Source organism: Tiliqua scincoides, chromosome 2, assembly GCF_035046505.1.
Source record: "Tiliqua scincoides isolate rTilSci1 chromosome 2, rTilSci1.hap2, whole genome shotgun sequence".
NCBI lineage: Eukaryota > Metazoa > Chordata > Lepidosauria > Squamata > Scincidae > Tiliqua > Tiliqua scincoides.
In genome coordinates this window covers 202774187-202796203 of record NC_089822.1, presented here as the reverse complement: position 1 = coordinate 202796203, position 22017 = coordinate 202774187, and the positions used below count along the sequence as shown (strand labels likewise).

At 43.5% G+C, this 22017-nt stretch overlaps 1 protein-coding gene across 1 annotated transcript; it reads left to right on the top strand.

Annotated features, from left to right (window-relative positions):
- Nucleotides 1-11092: 11092 nt before the first annotated feature.
- On the top strand, nt 11093-21796 carry C2H3orf62 (chromosome 2 C3orf62 homolog). Its single transcript, XM_066613248.1, has 4 exons — nt 11093-11538; nt 14689-14784; nt 20224-20228; nt 21564-21796. The coding sequence occupies exons 1-4, from the start codon at nt 11114-11116 to the stop codon at nt 21794-21796; spliced, it is 759 nt and encodes a 252-aa protein (XP_066469345.1). The 5' UTR covers nt 11093-11113.
- The last annotated feature ends 221 nt before the right edge of the window (nt 21797-22017 follow it).

Here is a 22017-nt window from a genome sequence, read left to right as displayed (position 1 = left end):
CTTTGTGCATTTGGGAAGGAGCTATAATTATATTCATCTAACCAGCATGGGAGAAGAGGGCCTTGTAGAGAGGGGAGAGGGTTCTGGTAATACCATGGAATCTTGCACATACACCTATGACCTTATTAAGCAATAATGGCTTTGAAGCCTATCTCAGTATCTGGAGAAGGGGATGTTTCATTTAGTGCTCTGACATGTTCTCAGGAATCAAGTCTCCCATGAAACAGACAGGGAAGCATTTATTTCCCAGACTGAACTCCTTGCCCTGCAGCAGCCCAGACAACTAGTACCAGTGGCCACTTGATCAGTTTGGCCACTTTTAATTGAGTTCTAAAATGGCAAATGTTCATCCTCTGTAATTGTTAGCAGAGTTCTCCTAATTACCCGATGCATTCTGCTCACTGGCAGTCTTCCAGTGATTACAAACGAGAACCACAAAATGGTCCACCTAAATTAAAGCACTGAGATTTGAGTTGTTGGATTTCGTTACTGATGCTCCTAGATTTTAAAAATTGGTTTTGAGGCTTTACCTCAACTGGATATTTTTTTTTCTGCACACTTGGTATGGCGGGGGGCTTAGATCTATTTAAGGTTAGATTCCAGTTATAGCACTGCACTGTGTTTTGTTTTGGGGGGGTTCCCCCTATTTTTCTGGGTTATGTTTTCTTTTGGAATGTAATGTTTGGACAGATAAGGAAGCAAATATTTAAAAATAAGAGAGTAACTATGTAACCAGTATGTATTTTCTGCACCGTACTGAAGCAGGATCTGTTTTTCACTGCTTTTAGTATGATCAGATCAAGCGCACACTTTGTTTGTGGGTGATTTGGGACTCTTGAACTAAATTTCTTCTAAATGCTGTAAAGATGTTAGGAACCTGAATTTGTCTCTGACCTTGCTGGATCCTAGCTGGTGTGTATATTCTGTATAGCGTCAAAATCCGTTTTTAGACTAGCACTTTGTAAGTGGCTGGCTTTACTGTATAAAGGAAAAAAATAAATAAAAAGGAATGGATTGCACTAAGTCTGGACTCTCTGCTGTGTCTGCGTGATACATGGGAATGTGCAGTAGATCTTCAGGTCTGCGCTCCTATTTATTGAAAGGTTTGTCTCTATCAAACATTGCCTAGTTACAACAGCTTTTTTCCTCTGTACAGCAGCGGTCACCAAACTTGCAACTGCTGTGCACTGAAAAAGCAGTCCCCATTTGGACCAGTGCTTACCATTCTGGTATGGCACTCACAAGGAGCCCGCCTGATAGGTGTAGAGCAATGCTCTAGGCAGTCATGTCTATAGCCCACTGGCCCAGCAGGCTTTGCACCTGGATTTCCAGGCAAGTGTGACTATACAGCGGGTTGTGCTTCAGCAATTGGGTGGGTTTCTTGTAAGCAGGCACTAGGACAATAAGCCCTGCGCATTGTGGGGAGTGCCCCTGATAAGGCTTACGGGCTGTGGTTTGGTGGGTGCTGCTGTAGAAGAATCTGTTGAAATCTGTTGACCTTCGAACTTGGTGGACTTCAGATCATTCCAACACCTTTTTATTGTGTACTGCTTAAATAAATCAGAGGATAAATCAGAAATAAATGAGGAGGCTGGTTAGAAGGAGGTTGAAAGGGAGGGAAAAAGAGTCCAATCTCTCCAGAGTGCGTGGAGGCTGCTTAAAACAACAGTAATAGAGGCCTAGCAGAGGTGTATACCGCAAAGAAAGAAGGGTTCCACTAAATCCAGGAGAGTGCCCGCATGGCTAACCAGCCAAGTTAGAGAGGCTGTGAAGGGCAAGGAAGCTTCCTTCCGTAAATGGAAGTCTTGCCCTAATGAGAAGAATAAAAAGGAACATAAACTGTGGCAAAAGAAATGTAAGAAGGTGATACGGGAGGCCAAGCAAGACTATGAGGAACGAATGGCCAGCAACATTAAGGGGAATAATAAAAGCTTCTTCAAATATGTTAGAAGCAGGAAACCCACCAGAGAAGCGGTTGGCCCTCTGGATGGTGAGGGAGGGAAAGGGGAGATAAAAGGAGACTTAGAGATGGCAGAGAAATTAAATGAGTCCTTTGCATCTGTCTTCACGGCAGAAGACCTCGGGCAGATACCGCTGCCCGAACGGCCCCTCCTGACCGAGGAGTTAAGTCAGATAGAGGTTAAAAGAGAAGATGTTTCAGACCTCATTGATAAATTAAAGATCAATAAGTCACCGGGCCCTGATGGCATCCACCCAAGAGTTATTAAGGAATTGAAGAATGAAGTTGCAGATCTCTTGACTAAGGTATGCAACTTGTCCCTCAAAATGGCCACAGTGCCAGAAGATTGAAGGATAGCAAATGTCACGCCTATTTTTAAAAAGGGAAAGAGGAGGGACCCGGGAAACTATAGGCCGGTCAGCCTAACATACATACCGGGTAAGATGGTGGAATGCCTCATCAAAGATAGGATCTCAAAATACATAGATGAACAGGCCTTGCTGAGGGAGAGTCAGCATGGCTTCTGTAAGGGTAAGTCTTGCCTCACGAACCTTATAGAATTCTTTGAAAAGGTCAACAGGCATGTGGATTTGGGAGAACCCGTGGACATTATATATCTGGACTTTCAGAAGGCGTTTGACACGGTCCCTCACCAAAGGCTACTGAAAAAACTCCACAGTCAGGGAATTAGAGGACAGGTCCTCTCATGGATTGAGAACTGGTTGGAGGCCAGGAAGCAGAGAGTGGGTGTCAATGGGCAATTTTCACAATGGAGAGAGGTGAAAAGCGGTGTGCCCCAAGGATCTGTCCTGGGACCGGTGCTTTTCAACCTCTTCATAAATGACCTGGAGACAGGGTTGAGCAGTGAAGTGGCTAAGTTTGCAGACGACACCAAACTTTTCCGAGTGGTGAAGACCAGAAGTGATTGTGAGGAGCTCCAGAAGGATCTCTCCAGACTGGCAGAATGGGCAGCAAAATGGCAGATGCGCTTCAATGTCAGTAAGTGTAAAGTCATGCACATTGGGGCAAAAAATCAAAACTTTAGATATAGGCTGATGGGTTCTGAGCTGTCTGTGACAGATCAGGAGAGAGATCTTGGGGTGGTGGTGGACAGGTCGATGAAAGTGTCGACCCAATGTGCGGCGGTGGTGAAGAAGGCCAATTCTATGCTTGGGAACATTAGGAAGGGTATTGAGAACAAAACGGCTAATATTATAATGCCGTTGTACAAATCGATGGTAAGGCCACACCTGGAGTATTGTGTCCAGTTCTGGTCTCCGCATCTCAAAAAAGACATAGTGGAAATGGAAAAGGTGCAAAAGAGAGCGACTAAGATGATTACTGGGCTGGGGCACCTTCCTTATGAGGAAAGGCTACGGCATTTGGGCCTCTTCAGCCTAGAAAAGAGACGCCTGAGGGGGGACATGATTGAGACATACAAAATTATGCAGGGGATGGACAGAGTGGATAGGGAGATGCTCTTTACACTCTCACATAATACCAGAACCAGGGGACATCCACTAAAATTGAGTGTTGGGCGGGTTAGGACAGACAAAAGAAAATATTTCTTTACTCAGCGTGTGGTTGGTCTGTGGAACTCCTTGCCGCAGGACGTGGTGCTGGCGTCTAGCCTGGACGACTAAAAGGGGATTGGACAAGTTTCTGGAGGAAAAATCCATTACAGGGTACAAGCCATGATGTGTAAGCGCTACCTCCTGATTTTAGAAATGGGTTATGTCAGAATGCCAGATGCTAGGGAGGGCACCAGGATGAGGTCTCTTGTTATCTGGTGTGCTCCCTGGGACATTTGGTGGGCCGCTGTGAGATACAGGAAGCTGGACTAGATGGGCCTATGGCCTGATCCAGTGGGGCTGTTCTTATGTTCTTATGTTCTTAATCCAAGCTTTGAAAAGATTGCCATACTTCCTGGCAGTTTCTCTCCTGGCCCAAGTTTTAGGTTATAAAGGGCTCTAAACCCTTTAATACTTTGCTCTATTACTTTGCTCTCTGGAAAGGAAGTATAGTCTGTTCCCAATTCTTGTATTTTTTTTATAAAAGGCTTAGCTACCCATCCTATCCTACTAGAGAGCAAGAGTCTGGACTCAGAACTGACATCCCATCAGGGACAGAGATGTCAGTTTAGAGCTCCGTGTGAAATCATCATTCTCAGTATTATTTGTTATTTGTAGAGGTTGAGAGATGCATTGAAAATGCAAAAAGTGATGGTGCATTTTCTAAAAGAGCAAGAAGGAACAAGATATGGACCAAATTATGAAATTTGGGGTGGGGGGCACTTTCTTGATAAGCTTCTCACATTTGAAGGCCCAAGAGCCTTCCATAACTGCTGTAGTTTGTTCAGTATGATATGAGCACTTGTGTAGAGAAATTGGATGGAAGTGATGGGAGAAGAAAGATTTGTTCCACACCCCACATGACATGCAGGAGTATCTACCTTCAGCTGAATCAGGGAGGGTGGAGACTGAGCCATGACTGTTTGGTGCATTGTTAGGGTCAGCATCCTACAATCAAATGGGATGTTTAAGAAAAGAGCTCCATACATGCAGATTACTTTGGAATCGGTAAATATGGTAACTTTCAGATGTACTGATTCTACATTCAAAGGACTTCTGGCCTCTAATTTTTGTCTGAATCAGGTGTGCCTGTTGTCATTCCACTGCCTAGAACTGAGATGGGGGGGATGGATTTATTTTATTCTGAATCTTTGCTCAGGTTTTTCCATTTACTTTTTGTAGCATTATATACACATCCACAACATTTCAGTGCAGTCTGGCCAAAATAAGGGAAATGTAATTGTAAGCCAGCCGTAGTGTCAGAAACATACACAATCAGCTTGTGTACAGGTAGAATTTTCTGTTGGCAAGTTCAATGGAAATGTGTTATGATAAATTGTGATCAGAAGAGAGATTAATTTTTTGAGGGGTATATAATTATACACCTGCCAATTCTTATACAAATTGCATTGATAACAGAGACTTTTCACTAAGCATCTTAAAAGACTCATTTTCAGGAGACAGTGGCAGAGTGATAGTGGAACAAGTCCTACCTCCTCCTCACAAAATGAGGAACCCCCCAACCCCATTCTTTTTACCCACATTCTCCTAAGGAACAATGAAATGCAGAATAGGCAATTGACAGCCCAGTCCTGTGCATGTCTACTCAGAAGTAAGTCCCATTGGAGTCAATGGGGCTTACTCCCAGGAAAGTGTGGGTAGGATTGGGCTGCCAGATGGGTATTCTGTTGCTTGAATACTCTCAGATAGCCTGAGAGACAAAGAATTACTCTTCCCCAGTTACATAGTTGTTCCTTTCTCTTTATAGGAATAAAAATTCTCTCCATATCTTTGATTCTTCTTTGCTTTGCCTTGCAAAATGGTTCCACTTGCAAGCAAAGGTAGCAAGTTTTGTCTGCCTGGGAACAGACAGGTTCAATGAAAAATGGGACTCTGACCCTTCTCTCGTTCCTTTACAGAGCCTGCAAAACTTGTGACCCTGCTAGCCAAATGCACTCCTCCAAGATTTGAAATAAACTTCCTTCTAGCCCCACAGAGAAACACATGCTGCAATCCTAGGTATTTTTACTTAGAAGTAGGCCTCACTGAGTTAACACGTCCAAATAAGTGTGCATAGGAGTGCAGCCTCTATCAGTGGAATAGGTTACAGCTACACAACAGAAAACTACATTGAAAACAGAATGACTCCCAACCCTAGGTCTTTTTCTAAAGTGGGTGGACATATATAGATTAAGTGCGGCCATTTAATATAATTTCCCATGTGTTTTAAGTTACTGATCCTCCACCCTGCTATTTAAAAGGTTCATATTTCCTAATATCCTCAATTGGAGCAGGATTCTTCCAAGTAGTAAACATACTGAGTAATTCAGATACCTGATTTTCTGGAGATTTAATTCCACTTTGTTTTGATAAGCAATGGAAGAATAAGTAGGAAGGAGTGTTTTTCTAAATTGTCTAGAGTAGTTTTTGGCTGACTAGCAAATGATTGTATTGATGGTTTTATTGTTTTGAACTGAAAAGAGATGTGAAGCTTTTTTATAAAACACATCCTTTTATCTGCTAAGTATCTCTATAGCAGTGGTTCCCAAACTGTGGCTCCCTGGGATTCTGCAGAAACCAGCCACGGGAGCTGTGGAATCTTTGCAAAAAAACTAGCTGCCCTATTCAATGTATAGCAGTAGTTCTCACATATTTAGCACGGGGACCCACTTTTTAGAATGAGAATCTGTCAGGACCCACCAGAAGTGATGTCATGACCGGAAGTGACATCAACAATCAGGAAAATGTTTAACAATCCTAGGCTGCAATCCTACCCACACTTACCCAGGAGTAAGTCCCATTTACTATCAATGTTCAAAAATATACATAGCAGCTTGTTAAAAGTACAGGTCTGTAACATATTCCCAAATGCAGTCACATACCATGGTAGCATCAAGTCTATTAAAAATAAAATATTGAAATGAGGGAGCCCACTTGAAATTGACTCGTGACCCATCTAGTGGGTCCCAACCCACTGTTTGAGAAACACTGATGTATAGGATTGTAGCCCTAATGAGGAGCCACAGCCAATGGCTCAGTAGGTCAAGGGAGCTACTAGCTGAAAATGTTTGAGAACCATTGCTCTATGAGCTAGGAAGAAGACTAAACAAAAAAGACTGCTTTAGTTTGAATCACTTGCCTGGTTGTCCTAGAGAAGCAGATGTTGTGGTCTGTGTACATTTGGGAATAGACCTAATTGCAGCTGGTGGGATTTGCTTCTGGTAAACAACAGAAGACACAGGCTCTATGAATTTGATTTTTTTTCCCATGCAACTTGGGTGTAGTACTTTTTGGCTATCAGCTACAAAAGGGCAGGGTTACAAAGCACCTTTATACACCAAGGCTCTTCCTGTGTCCTCCTTTAACAGGGCAATGTCTATAGTAAAAATAACCAACTATTCATGGATTTTTGCCAACATTTGGTGTCTCTGTTGGAATTCTTAGGGCTAAACAAAATGGGGGTACTTCCTACTCTGTTCCAAGGATGCCAGGAACATGCAAACTGGGTCTTTTGGGATGATATATAGCAGGCATCCAAAATTTGTGGCTTCCATTGCACCCAACCATTATGTGCATGAACAGTTTCTGCTATAAAGACTTCTGATTGAAATTAACACTTTCTCGATATTTCTTTTGAGGTATAAGGTACATGTGAACTTTTATAATCTAGTATTTATAATACTGCATAAATTATGCAGGGGATGGACAGAGTGGATAGGGAGATGCTCTTTACACTCTCACATAATACCAGGACCAGGGGACATCCACTAAAATTGAGTGTTGGGCGGGTTAGGACAGACAAAAGAAAATATTTCTTTACTCAGCGTGTGGTCAGTCTGTGGAACTCCTTGCCACAGGATGTGGTGCTGGCATCTAGCCTAGACGCCTTTAAAAGGGGATTGGACAAGTTTCTGGAGGAAAAATCCATTATGGGGTACAAGCCATGATGCGTATGCGCAACCTCCTGATTTTAGAGATGGGTTATGTCAGAATGCTAGATGCAAGGGAGGGCACCAGGATGCAGGTCTCTTGTTATCTGGTGTGCTCCCTGGGGCATTTGGTGGGCCGCTGTGAGATCCAGGAAGCTGGACTAGATGGGCCTATGGCCTGATCCAGTGGGGTTGTTCTTATGTTCTTATTAGTACAGGCTGAGTATCCCTTAATGGTTGGGACCAGAAGTATTTCAGAGTTTTCTCGATTTTGGAATATTTGCATATACATAAAGAGATATCTTGGGATGGGACACAAGTCTAAAAATGAAATTCACTTATGTTTCATACACACATAGCTTGAAGGTAATTTTATACAATATTTTAAATGATTTTTGAGCATGAAACAAAGTGGGTGTACATGGAAACATCAGAAAAGCAAAGGTGTCATTTTCCAGTTGTGGAGTCAAATTGGTGCTCAAAAAATGTTTAGTTTTTGGACCATTTTGGATGAGGGATGCTAAACCTGTTCTATAGAATGGTGACATAATGGGTCTCCCAGATTTCCATTTATAAACAGTCATGAATTTGTTACTACTGTAGGTAGTAAACTAGATAAGAAATGTAAAGGAAATTACAGGATAAAATGCCATGAGAATGATGGAATAAACCTTATCAGCGCATGAATGGGTGACTAAGGCTGCAATCCTAACCACACTTTCCTGAGAGTAGGCACCATTGAACAAAATAGGACTTACTTCTGAGTAGACCTGGTTAGGATTGTGTGCTAAGGCTGCAATACTATCCATGCTTACCTGGGAGAAAGGCCCATTGATTATAATAGGACCTACTTCTGAGTAGACATGCATAGGATTGGGCTGTAAATCACTGATTAGGTAATAGAGAAAGAATAAAGACATGGGAAGATGTTTACCCAGGTATAATGGGCTTCATTTTATATCAGATAATCTATCTGCTAGGTCAGTGATTTTCAACCTTTTTCATCTCGAGGCACACTGGCAAGGCACTAAAATGGTCAAGGCACACCATCAGCTTTTTGACAATTGACTAGGCACACTGTGCTGTCAATGGGGGCTCACATCCACCAATGGTCCTATTGATAAATGACCTTCTCCCAAATTCCCAGGGCACATCTGGGGACCATTCATGGCACACCAGTGTGCCATGGCACAGTGGTTGAAAATGGCTGTGCTAGGTGCTTTAGAGTTTCTGCCCCAAATTTTGCTTATCTATATAGAAAAGTTCATAATGTAGAAAGAGAAGTGATCCAAGCAAAAAAGGAGCTCTGCTAAAAAGAATTCCTGTAAGTGTTGACTCAAGTTGTATCTAGTGTTCCTGTGTTGACTTTCCTAACTATGCACTAGGACCATGAAAAGAACTGCATGACAGGGGGCCCAATCCCATTCAACTTTCCAGGGCTGACGCAGCTGTGGCAATGTGTGTGCTGCTTCTTGAGGTGTGTGTGTGGGGGGGGGGGGGGGGTAATCATAGAGGCCTCTCTAAGGTAAGGGAATACTCGCTCCCTTACCTTGGGGTTACACTGTGTCTGCATCAGCACTGGAAAGTTTGACAGGATTGGGCCCAGAGACTATTGAAAGGAAACTGGCAAAAGGTATTCAGTTTCATTTTTCTCCCTTGTGTTGGGGGAAGTGCATTTGATTTTGTTCAAAGTTGTTCAAATTCTCCATGATTTTGACATGGAGAAAAGGAAACTCTGGCAATCCTAGCAAAGATGCCATCAATGGATGAATATATGGAGAAGGGCAGAAAATGAATGTTGATGTGATAAAACACAAGGTGTAGTAATTCAGGTGGGTAATATTAACCTGACCAGCTCATGTGGGAGAGGGCAGCTTAACAGAATTCTACTCATGGGATTGGAAGTGCATTTGATTTTATTCCTCTTTATTCTATTGGGCAAATGGCACCAGGTGCAGACTTGGGAGAAAGTTCTAGCAGAGGCAAAGGTTCCGTGACAGTTGAGCATTCAAGGTGGGGCACCAGGCTGTTGACTGAGAGCCACCACATCCAGCTGACTTCATATATTAACAAAAGTGTCTGTGCAATTGCTGTCCTTTTCTGCACTTGTCTGCCTATTGGGACAACTCAACAGAAGGTGAAGAATTCATACCTGGTTCCATGTTTTGACTTACAAGGGTCATTCTTACTCAAAAGAATGCTTAATGTGGATTAATGGCCCCATAAGTCATTAATTATCTGATCATGTAGTTGCAGTCAAGGTGTTCACAATAGTAAAAGGGAGAGTTCTTGTGCTCTCTTAATGCATATGTATTTACAGATGGGTTCTAATTTACTTTAGGCTGCAATCCTAACCACACATTCCTGAGAGTAAGCCCCATTGAACAAAATAGGACTTACTTCTGAGTAGACCTGGTTAGGATTGTGCCCTTCATGGCTGTATCTACTAGGGGTTAATAGTTGCTCTAGAGTGTTTAATTTGAGTTGATGAACAGGATAGCATGTGGACCTCAGTGGGTAAGGTTTGCTGGGGAAAGAGCTATCTGGAAGTATTGCATACATTGGAAAAGTCTAGTACAATTAAAAATTTTAAAGTAATACATGATATAAAAAGTCATTATTAAATAATGACAACTGTCAGTGATCTATCTGTAGTTGAACAATAAAGCTCTGCTGCACCTTCAGTCTCCACCATTTCAAAGCCTGCATTCGGTATTTCAAATTAGCTTATTTTTATCCCACATTTCTCCAACAAATCCAGGGTACCATACATGCAACTTCCCAAAATTATCCTCACAAAATCCTGATGAGATAGATTAGGTTGAGACATCATGATCTACAAAGAGGGAGAGAGAGAATTCAAGATCATCCAATAAGCTTCATTGCTGAGTGGGAATCTGAACCCAGGCCAAGGGTAGTGTCCATGTTGGATACTGTCCAAGGGCCCATGTCTGATGTAGATGACCCACCTGTCTGATCCAAGTCCTTGGTCCAAGGAAAATACATGTCTGCACCCTCCCATTTTCATGGCTGACAGGCAGTTTTTCATCAGTTTGGAAGACTGTGAGAGATGGAGGAAAGGACATCTAAGGTATGCTTTGTTTGTCACAGGATTGATTTGAATGTTCTTGGGCAAAGCACAAAGTGATTGTAATGTCCAATGAGATATTTGGGGGGGGAGGGGGGTTTTGAGGCTTAATGCAGGGTTTTGTGTCAAGGCCCTCAGAAACCTGGTGCCAGCACTTCAGAGCCTAGCATTCTATCCACAGTCTAGCTTTACTAGCCAGAAGTGTTTCCTGCTGTGTGAATTCCAAACTACAATTGGGGTAGCCCTGTAAAAACTGTATTCAGTTAAAACTCTGCTTGGCACACATGTAAAATGATCATAACCTAACATTGTGAAGTCTTTGGGGAAAAATGTGTCTGTGAAGTGCTTCTGCTTTTTTTTTCTAAATTAACATTAATAGATGTGTACTGGAGACACTGCATCTTTAGAGATGAATGGCAAACACGAGGTTGGCTGACTGCATAGGCTCAGGAAGAGTAGGTTGCTTAGTACTGCTTTCATCTAGTTTGTATGCTAACTTCAACTGCATCTTTCACATATGTAGCCAAGGTCCCAGATAATAAAGTACTTTTCCTTTTCAGGCAAGATGTCCGAAAAGCTGAGCAGATGCCGGAAGGAGCTGACTGCAGCTATTGACAGAGCAGTGGAAGATCTCTCAGTTCTCTTTCATCACTCCCCAGACAGTGCCACTAACCAGAACTTTGACGTGCAAACAACACAGCCCTTAACGCCTCCCTGTGTGGATCTCCTTAGTCACAAGGAAGAAGCCACCCCCCCTGCTGTATGCTCCCCCCAGCAGTCTTTGCCAGTGTCTTCTGCTCCTGAGAAAGAGAATCCCTTCTTTAGGCCAAATCTCACTCCAGTGACTTCAGCTTCCAATACTCCGTGCACAAAACGAGAACCATTGACCAGCAAGGAAAATACATGTCTGCACCCTCCCATTTTCATGGCTGACAGGCAGTTTTTCATCAGTTTGGAAGACTGTGAGAGATGGAGGAAAGGACATCTAAGGTATGCTTTGTTTGTCACAGGCTTGATTTGAATGTTCTTGGGCAAAGCATCTGAGCTTCACTTTTGATGCTGGCTCTTTTGACTTCCTGTCCTCAGAAGGGTTGCCTTGGGACGTACCAGTGCCTGAGATGGAAAATCAGCATGGTGCCCCAGGTGGTGGTCAATCTAATGGTAAACTATCATCCATCCTTTACTAGTCCATAAAATATTCTGCCTAAGGTGATCCCCTTATTGAGCCTTGGCTAGAAATTAGCATTCAGATTCCTTGGACAAGAGCTCAGCTTTGTGCCCCCAGCTCTCTTTGGCCTTTGCTTGTAAATCTTTCCTGCTTGCTACCATCACAGCAACCATGTGACTTGCAACACAGGCCAGGCTGGCAGGTAGGATGCATCAGTAGTGTAGCTCGAGAGGAGGGAACTGCAGGCACTGCAATGTGCCATGTAAACACCCCTTCCCTTCCCACTCACGGAGCCATTCTAGGCAGCCACGGCAATGTAAAGGCATTCACCGAACCAAATGGTATCTCCGGCACATAACCATCACTGCCCAGAATGGTTCTGCCGGCATGTAGGAGGGGGTGCTTACACAGCACATTGCAGTGCCTGCTGTACTTACTGTTTCTCCCCTCTCAAGCTCCACTACTGGTGTACATCCAGAAACCTGCTAGGTGCAAATATCACCTGGTGATATTACAAAGCAGGGCTTGGCAATACCACAAGGCTGCCAGTCCTTGAAATCTGGTACAGTACAGAGCACGGCAGTAAAGCAGCATGATCCTGCAGGAGCCCCCAAATGCCTGAGTTTAGCCTTAGCCATCTGTTCACCTGAGCAAACTGCAAAAGCTTGAGGAAAGACGATCATTATTTAGTGGCAAACCGGCAACCCTAGTTAGATTACTGCTATGAGATAAGCAGGTCTTCAACTGGAAGCTGTTTGACACAGGCAGAGATAACAGATGTTTCCTCCTAAGCTTGGGCAGCAGTTGTGGCTGTACAGTTGTGGCTGTATAATATGCTCAAATGCCTAGTGGCAAAGAGGATACAGTCGTATCACTGGCTCTTTGCTATATATTTTTGTTCACCATGATCCTTTTTACTTTCAGACAAATTATACCCAGGTCTTGCCATTAGGCTGGCTGCCTCATGCAGCAGAACTGGGGTCCCAGGGAATAGTCAATGCTGTAGTCTATTATTTTATTACTAGGGAGGGGGCAGGGCCTCTGAGAGGAATTTTATCAGGGGGTACAAAGTTTCTTTTGGGCCCCTTCCCCAAGTGGGAGAGGGTGAAACAGAGTGGGGGGTGGCAATGAGGGTGGGCAGAATGGGGGTACAACTGGCAGGGGGAAAGTGATAACAGCTGGCATAGTCTTTGGAACCCAGGTCTACCTGTCTTCCCAATGCAGAGCTCAGGTCTACCAGCCTGCCCAGTATTGGCAGCTAGATACAGTAATACAGAAAACCAAACACACTCCTAAGTCTCTCTGAAATCTTTCAAATATAGAAAATCATTGCAGGAGATTAGTATCATTGTGTTAGGCTCACTTTAGAATGGAAAGTGTCATGTGTACACCAAAACTGATTTCTGTAGTAGCTGTGTTGCTGAGCTCTTCTACACTCCTTCATGGTAAGCAGAGCCACAGGCCAAAGAGCAACTGTAGCAGGTCTGTTTCCTCCCAGATGTGACGCTGCTAAGGAATATATGCATTTTGGGGCCTGGTGTGTTTGGCTTGTGGCAGTGGTTGCTGCCATGTGCCCACGGTAATGCCCCCAGCATCCTGTGTAGACAGTGAGTCTGGGTGAGATTAGAAAATGGAAAATCCTAGGAAACTCCTGGGCCCCCTTTCTGACTCTGGGCCCTAGTACAAATTACCCCCTTTACCCCCCCCCCCTCCTAGGCCCTGGGAGGGGGTACCAAGGCATCTTTGTATGCTGTCACTGCCTCCATGTCTAAAAACACAAATCAGTTATTTCTTCCATAGATGACATTACAAGAATTTGCTAGGCAATTGTTAGTGGTATCGTCGTCTGTGGCATGTGAAGTGTTTTTTTAAGGGCAGTTCACATTAATGTGAGTTACTAATATATGGTCTCCCCTAAAAAAATCACACATGACATAGGCAAAGGGACAGATCTGTTCCTGCTGCTGCTTTCCCTGTATCCACATAATGGCAAAAGCTGTAATTCAGTGGTAGAGCGCATGCTTTGCACGCAGGCATGTCTGTGTTTCATTCCCTGCATCACTAGGGTAGAGAAAAAAATGTCTGTCTGAAACCCTATCAAGGGTGGGAGAGTTGCTGCTGGCCTGTGATGACAGTACTGAGCTGGGCGGACCATTTGTCTGATTCGGCATCTTTTTACATTCTTGGCTAAAAGCCACATTTTTCCCAATGACATTTTTCCAAGACTAAGTGTAGGACAAAACTTTTCTAAAAATCAAGTGTGTGTTTTACATTAGACCACAGGTCTCCTGTAGACTGTACATCAATAATAGTACTTAGCATTTGTATGGTACTCTTGAACATTTGAAGTGTTTTCCATTTATTATCCAGTTATCCTTATAAGAACCCTGCAAGGTAAATAAGCATTATCCCCATATTGCAGCTGAGGCTGGCAGGGGGGTAGCTTGCCTAAGACCACTTAGTGAGAATTCAAGGCAGAAGCAAGATTTGAGCCAGGGAAGTCCTGCTTCACAGCTCAGTCCCTTGCGGCGCAATCCTCTGCATTCAGAGTTGAGTCCTATTGAGTTGAATGGGATTTACTGCCACGTCACTGTGTATAGGAGTGCAGCCTTGGCCACAAGCCACCCCAGCTTATGGTTTAGCAATCTTGGGTATTCTTGTTTTCCTTGCCAATCTCCTTTGAAGATCTGTAAAGCCAAGCCAGTTTAGTAGCTATTAACATCTGACAACAGCTTCTCACAACACCAGACATACAGATGCAAAAACACTCATTCCTCAGTACAGGAAAAGTAACACCAGTGCATGGGCTCTTTGTTCTAAACATGAATTGAAACATTTAGAGATCTGCCATTTGATGTGTGTTGGGATACATTACCTGTTGCTACAGGATGGTTCATACTTTTAAAAGGCTGTTTCTTAGAATGTGAGATTGTGGTCTTGGTAGTTCAGTAACAATGTTTTGTGGTGCTCAGCAAAACTGATGAAAGGCCAGCCAAGTCAGAAGCAGGCACAGCTGCTAGTGATGTCCGTCAAGAGACTCCAAAAGATCTTGCTGATATGAATGGTGAGTAATATTTCCCCAACTCCATTAACATGACTTAAGGCCCAATCCTATCCAATTTTCCAGCACCGATGCAGCCCCAAGGCATGGGAACATTTGGTCTCTTACCTTGAGGAGACCTCTGTGACTATCCCTCCACGGCAGGATGCAGTGCACACCTGTTGGCATGGCTGCATCAGTGCTGGAAAGTTGGTTAGGACTGGGTCCTTTAAAATGAAAAAAAAAAATTGGGTCTGTGAAGAGCAGTAGCATTATTAGCATATGGAAATAGCAGGCTCATATTTGGCATCAAGATCAGGGTTCTAAACCAGCTATTTTCAACCCTTTTCATCTCGTGGTACACTGACAAGGCAAGTAGTAGGAAGTACATACTTCATGTCAAACTAACTTTGACAGCTGAAGTCCCGCCCCTTTTTACCGGAAATCCCGCCCCCTGAGGGGGTTCAAGTGACCCCTCAAACAACTTTCCCCACCGCCCCCCACCACAGGGGAGGGTTTTTGTAGCACCCCGACATTTGGTTTGGCGGGAAATGGAGCCCCCCAATAAAGTGTTGGAAAGGGGTTCATGTGACCCCTCAAACAACACCCCCCATTCCCCTCGACCACTAGGGAAGGGTTTTGTAGCACCCCGACATTTGGTTTGGCGGGAAAAGGAGCCCCCCAATAAAGTGTTGGAAAGGGGTTCATGTGACCCCTCAAACAACACCCCCCGTTCCCCTCGACCACTAGGGAAGGGTTTTGTAGCACACCGACATTTGGTTTGGCGGGAAAAGGAGCCCCCCAATAAAGTGTTGGAAAGGGGTTCATGTGACCCCTCAAACAGCTCATCCCATCACTGTTGACCAATAGGAATTGGCTTTCAGGAACATGTCCGGGCATGCCCCTGTATTTAAGACCCCGGCCCGAGTGTAAAAAAATTAAAAATAAAAATGGAGACTGTAGACGGGCAGTGCTTGGGTACAACTATCAATTTTTATAACGCTGTGGATCCACGTAGTAATTCACTTGAATGGGGTACACACATGGATGATTTAATTGGAAAGGTCCCCCTTGAGAGTGAAGAACCAGAGCCCTGTATTGGACTTCCAGAGGGGGTTTTATACAGGGGTAGTTCTCTGCCTGACAGCCAGGAAAGTGAAGTGGATTCAGCACCCTATTGGACGCAATCCATGGTAAGCAAAAAAAAAAAGTGTTTTTTTTGGGGGGGGGGGAGTATGGGATGGTTTCAATATCGGTTACATGGGGTGGAGTGGAAATAATTTGCAATTTTCTTTTTTAAAAAAAATCAGATGCGGGAACTAGATGTTGCGCCACTAGACTGGTCGGCTGATGGGGATACCAGTAAAGATATCTGGAAAGTCCCAAAGAAGACAAATCCCCAGTGTCTGTGCATGTCTGTATGTAAAATTTTATGGGGGGGGGGGGTCTGAAATATAACTAGACACCTCAATCACTGAGAAGAAAAAAAAAATGTGTGAGACATGATTTTTTTGTCTTGTCTAGGAAATTGAAGAGGATTTTGGGCGCATGACTCTCAGTGAGCCATTAGGCTGTTCCTGCTTCCCTAAAAAGCCGGAGGAGGAATGAAAATAACTGTGAAGAAGAAAATAAAATAGAATTACGTTATCTGATTGTGCGCGTTTCTGTGCTAACTGGAGCCATGGAAAAGCATGAGGAAATTTTAAAAAAATATATATTATACACCTGGGGCAGTCAGGAGCTTTGGAGGGGTAAACACGCTCTTTCAAAAGGCCAAAAAGCAAAGTAAATCTCTGACTCAACAACATGTTCGGGACTGGCTTGCAGAGCAATGCAGATCTTGCATGACTAGGGAAAGGATGCTTTCAATGGAATTTTAGAAGTAGAGAGAAGACATGGGGGTGAGAGAGGGATTGCTTATTAAAATGTGCATGTTTAGGAATAAAAATTATATTCTTTATATGAACTTTTGACTGTTCTGTTGCTTACAGGGGGGCTTTATTTCAATTGAATTTTAGAAGACATGGGCTTGGGGGCATGGGAGAATAGAACCTGCTCACATAGGGGTTACACCAAAAAAAAAAAAAAGGACTGAAAATCAGAAGCTGATCAGACACATTTCTTTTCTATATGGGAAAACAATTTCAGCTATTTTATCAATCCATGAGACTGGGAATAGAATTTGGTGTCTGGTTTTTTTGCATGTGCAAAAACCAGACACAGGTCAAAACTGGGGTTAATCCAGGACTATTTCATTCCAATAACTTGGAAATTTTTCAAACTTTTTGACATGGGAATCAGATTCTGTGTAAGGTTTTGTACGTGCAAAAACCAGACACAGAATGGATAGTTTATCAGGTTAATCCAGGACTATTGCATTCCAATAACTTGGAAATTTTTCAAACTTTTTGACATGGGAAGCAGAATTTGGGGTCTGTTTTTTACGTGTATAACATCCAACACCCGTGACTTTTTTTAAGATTTATGGTGTGAAAATAAAAACATACTAACTTACCAACATTTTTGTTTATTGTATGGGCCTGGGAAGAAAAAACTAATTGGAATGTCCAGATGTGAGGGGTACAGAGATTTTTCCTTTAAAAGGGGACACCTTATTGTGTGTGTCAGTACATCTTCCAGAAAAGAAGGCTGCAGTTCTTTTGGTAAGCATATTGCTCGCTCTCTCTCTCTCTCTCCTTGCCTTGGAATTTGTATGTGTGGGGCGTGTATGTGTTCTGTGTTCCAGTGTGAATCTGATAGATTTGAATATTGCTGCATTTATTCAGGGACAGAGTGGGTCATGCTCTCCAGTGTTCTTGGCCTGAACTTGTTTTCTTGTACTATGCCAGCCAGCATGTCTGTGTGACTCTGTGAAACTTGCCTCTGTGTGTGTGTGTGTGTGTGTCAGCAGAGGCTTCTATTATTCAATGTGGGCTGTGTGCCTTTACACTTTACAAGTGGCCAGTGCAAATTGTTTGAAATCTCTGATTTTTTGGGAGGGGGTAGAATGTTTTGAGCAGGGGCCTGTGTGACTGTTAGATTTAAATTTTGCTGCATTTTATTCAGGGACAGAGTGGGTCATGCTCTCCAGTGTTCTTGGCCTGAACTTGTTTTCTTGTACTATGCCAGCCACCATGTCTGTGTGACTCTGTGAAACTTGCCTCTGTGTGTGTGTGGGGGGGGGGCTGTCAGCAGAGGCTTATATTATTCAATGTGGGCTGTGTGCCTTTACACATAGCTGAAATTGTTTTCCCATATAGAAAAGAAATGTGTCTGATCAGCTTCTGATTTTCAGTCCTTTTTTTTTTTTGGTGTAACCCCTATGTGAGCAGGTTCTATTCTCCCATGCCCCCAAGCCCATGTCTTCTAAAATTCAATTGAAATAAAGCCCCCCTGTAAGCAACAGAACAGTCAAAAGTTCATATAAAGAATATAATTTTTATTCCTAAACATGCACATTTTAATAAGCAATCCCTCTCTCACCCCCATGTCTTCTCTCTACTTCTAAAATTCCATTGAAAGCATCATTTCCCTAGTCATGCAAGATCTGCATTGCTCTGCAAGCCAGTCCCGAACATGTTGTTGAGTCAGAGATTTACTTTGCTTTTTGGCCTTTTGAAAGAGCGTGTTTACCCCTCCAAAGCTCCCGACTGCCCCAGGTGTATAATATATATTTTTTAAAATTTCCTCATGCTTTTCCATGGCTCCAGTTAGCACAGAAACGCGCACAATCAGATAACGTAATTCTATTTTATTTTCTTCTTCACAGTTATTTTCATTCCTCCTCCGGCTTTTTAGGGAAGCAGGAACAGCCTAATGGCTCATTGAGAGTCATGCGTCCAAAATCCTCTTCAATTTCCAAGACAAGACAAAAAAATCATGTCTCACACATTTTTTTTTCTTCTCAGTGATTGAGGTGTCTAGTTATATTTCAGACCCCCCCCCCCCATAAAATTTTACATACAGACATGCACGGACACTGGGGATTTGTCTTCTTTGGGACTTTCCAGATATCTTCACTGGTATCCCCATCAGCCGACCAGTCTAGTGGCGCAACATCTAGTTCCCGCATCTGACTTTTTTTAAAAAGAAAATTGCAAATTATTTCCACTCCACCCCATGTACCCGATATCGAAACCATCCCATACTCTCCCCCCCCCCCAAAAAACACTTTTTTTTTTGCTTACCATGGATTGCGTCCAATAGGGTGCTGAATCCACTTCACTTTCCTGGCTGTCAGGCAGAGAACTACCCCTGTATAAAACCCCCTCTGGAAGTCCAATACAGGGCTCTGGTTCTTCACTCTCAAGGGGGACCTTTCCAATTAAATCATCCATGTGTGTACCCCATTCAAGTGAATTACTACGTGGATCCACAGCGTTATAAAAATTGATAGTTGTACCCAAGCACTGCCCGTCTACAGTCTCCATTTTTATTTTTAATTTTTTTACACTCGGGCCGGGGTCTTAAATACAGGGGCATGCCCTGGCATGCCCGGACATGTTCCTGAAAGCCAATTCCTATTGGTCAACAGTGATGGGATGAGCTGTTTGAGGGGTCACATGAACCCCTTTCCAACACTTTATTGGGGGGCTCCTTTTCCTGCCAAACCAAATGTCGGGGTGCTACAAAACCCTTCCTTAGTGGTCGAGGGGAATGGGGGGTGTTTGAGGGGTCACATGAACCCCTTTCCAACACTTTATTGGGGGGCTCCTTTTCCCGCCAAACCAAATGTCGGGGTGCTACAAAACCCTTCCCTAGTGGTCGAGGGGAATGGGGAGTGTTGTTTGAGGGGTCACATGAACCCCTTTCCAACACTTTATTGGGGGGCTCCTTTTTCCGCCAAACCAAATGTCGGGGTGCTACAAAACCCCACCCTAGTGGTCGAGGGGAACGGGGGGTGTTTGAGGGGTCACATGAACCCCTTTCCAACACTTTATTGGGGGGCTCCATTTCCCGCCAAACAAAATGCCGGGGTGCTACAAAAACCCTCCCCTGTGGTGGGGGGCAGTGGGAGAAATTGTTTGAGGGGTCACTTGAACCCCCTCAGGGGGTGGGATTTCTGGTAAAAAGGGGCGGGACTTCAGCTGTCAAAGTTAGTTTGACATGAAGTATGTACTTCCTACTACTACTAAGGCACTAAAATTGTCAGGGCACACCATCAGGTTTTTGACAATTGACAAGGCACACCATGCTACCCGTGGGGGGCTCACATCCCCATTGGCCCTACCAATAAATTATCTTCCCCCAAATTCCTGTGACACACCTGTGGACCACTTGTGGCACACTAGTTGAAAATGGCTGTTCTAGACCTTGAAATAAATATATTTCTTTGCCAAGTTACTTAACATGGATTTGAACTAGTAACATGGATTTGAACTTTGGATGGATGCCCACAAGAAGGCCATGAAATGAGAGAGACAGCTTACCTAGCCGTTTGCATGTGATTGGGAAAGGATGTTCTAAGTCCTGGTGGCCAGACTAGCACTCATTATTTAGAATACTCCAGTTTCATTATGCTATATTCAGGCACTAACCATCAAGTCTTGTGCTGCTCTTAAAAATAAATAGCATTGATTGCACTATTTTATTATTATTAAATAAATATAGCACAATCAATGTGCATGGTGCTTTACACAGAGTGAAAAGCCAGGTCCCTGCTGCAAGAGGCTTAGAATCTAAATAGCTACACCAGGGAAACCAGAGGGGTGCAGGAGTTTAAAGGCAGGAGAAGCATAAGTGATTGTAATTGGATGTAACTGGGGGCCCAATCTTACCCAACTTTCCAGCACAGATGCAGCTGTGCCAATGGGGCATGCACTGCATCTGGTGGTGGGGAGGCAATCCTGTAGGCCTCTTCAAGGTAAGGGAATGCTTGCTCCCTTATCAATGGGCTGCATTGGTGCTGGAAAATTGGATAGGATTGGGCTCCAAGGCATTTATTATAGAGAATGGGGTCTAAGGCAAGGTGCCTGTGGCTAGAAAATGTGGGTTTTAAGGAATTTGAAGGGAGGGCGTAAGGAAGTATCTCGCAGGTATTCCAGGGGGCAGCTTCAAGCATAAGGGGGAGCAAGGAAGAAAGATTTCCATATATAGTTCAAGATTTCCATCTACAGTTGAGACAAAGAGAGGTGTTTGACAATTACCTTACTCAGAAGTAAACTCATTGTATTCAGTAAAACTTGGGCCGTAATCCTATCTTACCGGAAACAAACACCTCTAGAGATGAGGTGATGAGATATGAACATAAAGAAGTGCCCCACTGGTTGGCCAAAGGCCCATCTGGTTCAGCTTACTGTATCTCACGGTGGCCCACCAAATGCTTCAGGGAGCACACAAGATAGCAAGACACAACCTGCATCCTAGTGCCCTCCTTTGCATCTGGCATTCTGACATAGCCCATTTCTAAAATCAGGAGCTTGCACATACCTATCGTGACTTGAAATCTGTGATGGACTTTTCCTCCAGAAATTTGTCCAGTTCCCTCTTAAAGGCATCTGGGCAAGATAACTGAAACTGCTGGATTTGGACAGAGAACATACTGCAGAAAGTAGTAGCTTCTGTCACAACAATATGTTGGGGTGGGAGCTTGTATTTGCACCTATTTACCTTGTTGGTAAAATGGAACTTAGTGGGCTTGTTGAATATCAACTGCATGTAATTTTGATTGCATTTGTGTCTCTGTGGTAATTAGGGTTATTTAGGTTGAAAGTTGTGCCCTACAGACATGTCATCTTTTCCTTAAGCTATACAAGTATTGGGGACTAACATTGCCACCTTGTTTTTCCACCATAAATGACAACATAGTTATTTGGCCATCAGAGAGGCTGCAACAAAAATCGGATTTTGAGGATGAACTGCAGCAAATATGTAGAATCTCAAGTGAACTGGGTTCTCCAGAGGAGGTCTCGGCCTTGAGCATGGATGTGAGGAGCAGTTTCAGAAATGTTCCGGAGCCCAGCCTGGAGGATGAAGCCATTATAGAAACCCTATTAGATATGGAAGAGGATTACAGACTGAACAGCTCCATCCTACACTAGATAAGCTGGCGCAGGATGTGAGCTACTTAAATGTCAAGATTTGATAATAGCACTTCTGAACCATGGAAACATTGGCTAACAATTCTGTCTATTACAAGATGTAACATTAAATGATTTGCAAAACTTTGTGAAGCCAGTTTTTTTTTTTTTTTTTGCTGGGGATAGATCAGGGAAAAGTCAAGACCACCAATCCAATGTTTGTCCCTGTTTCTTAAGACAGA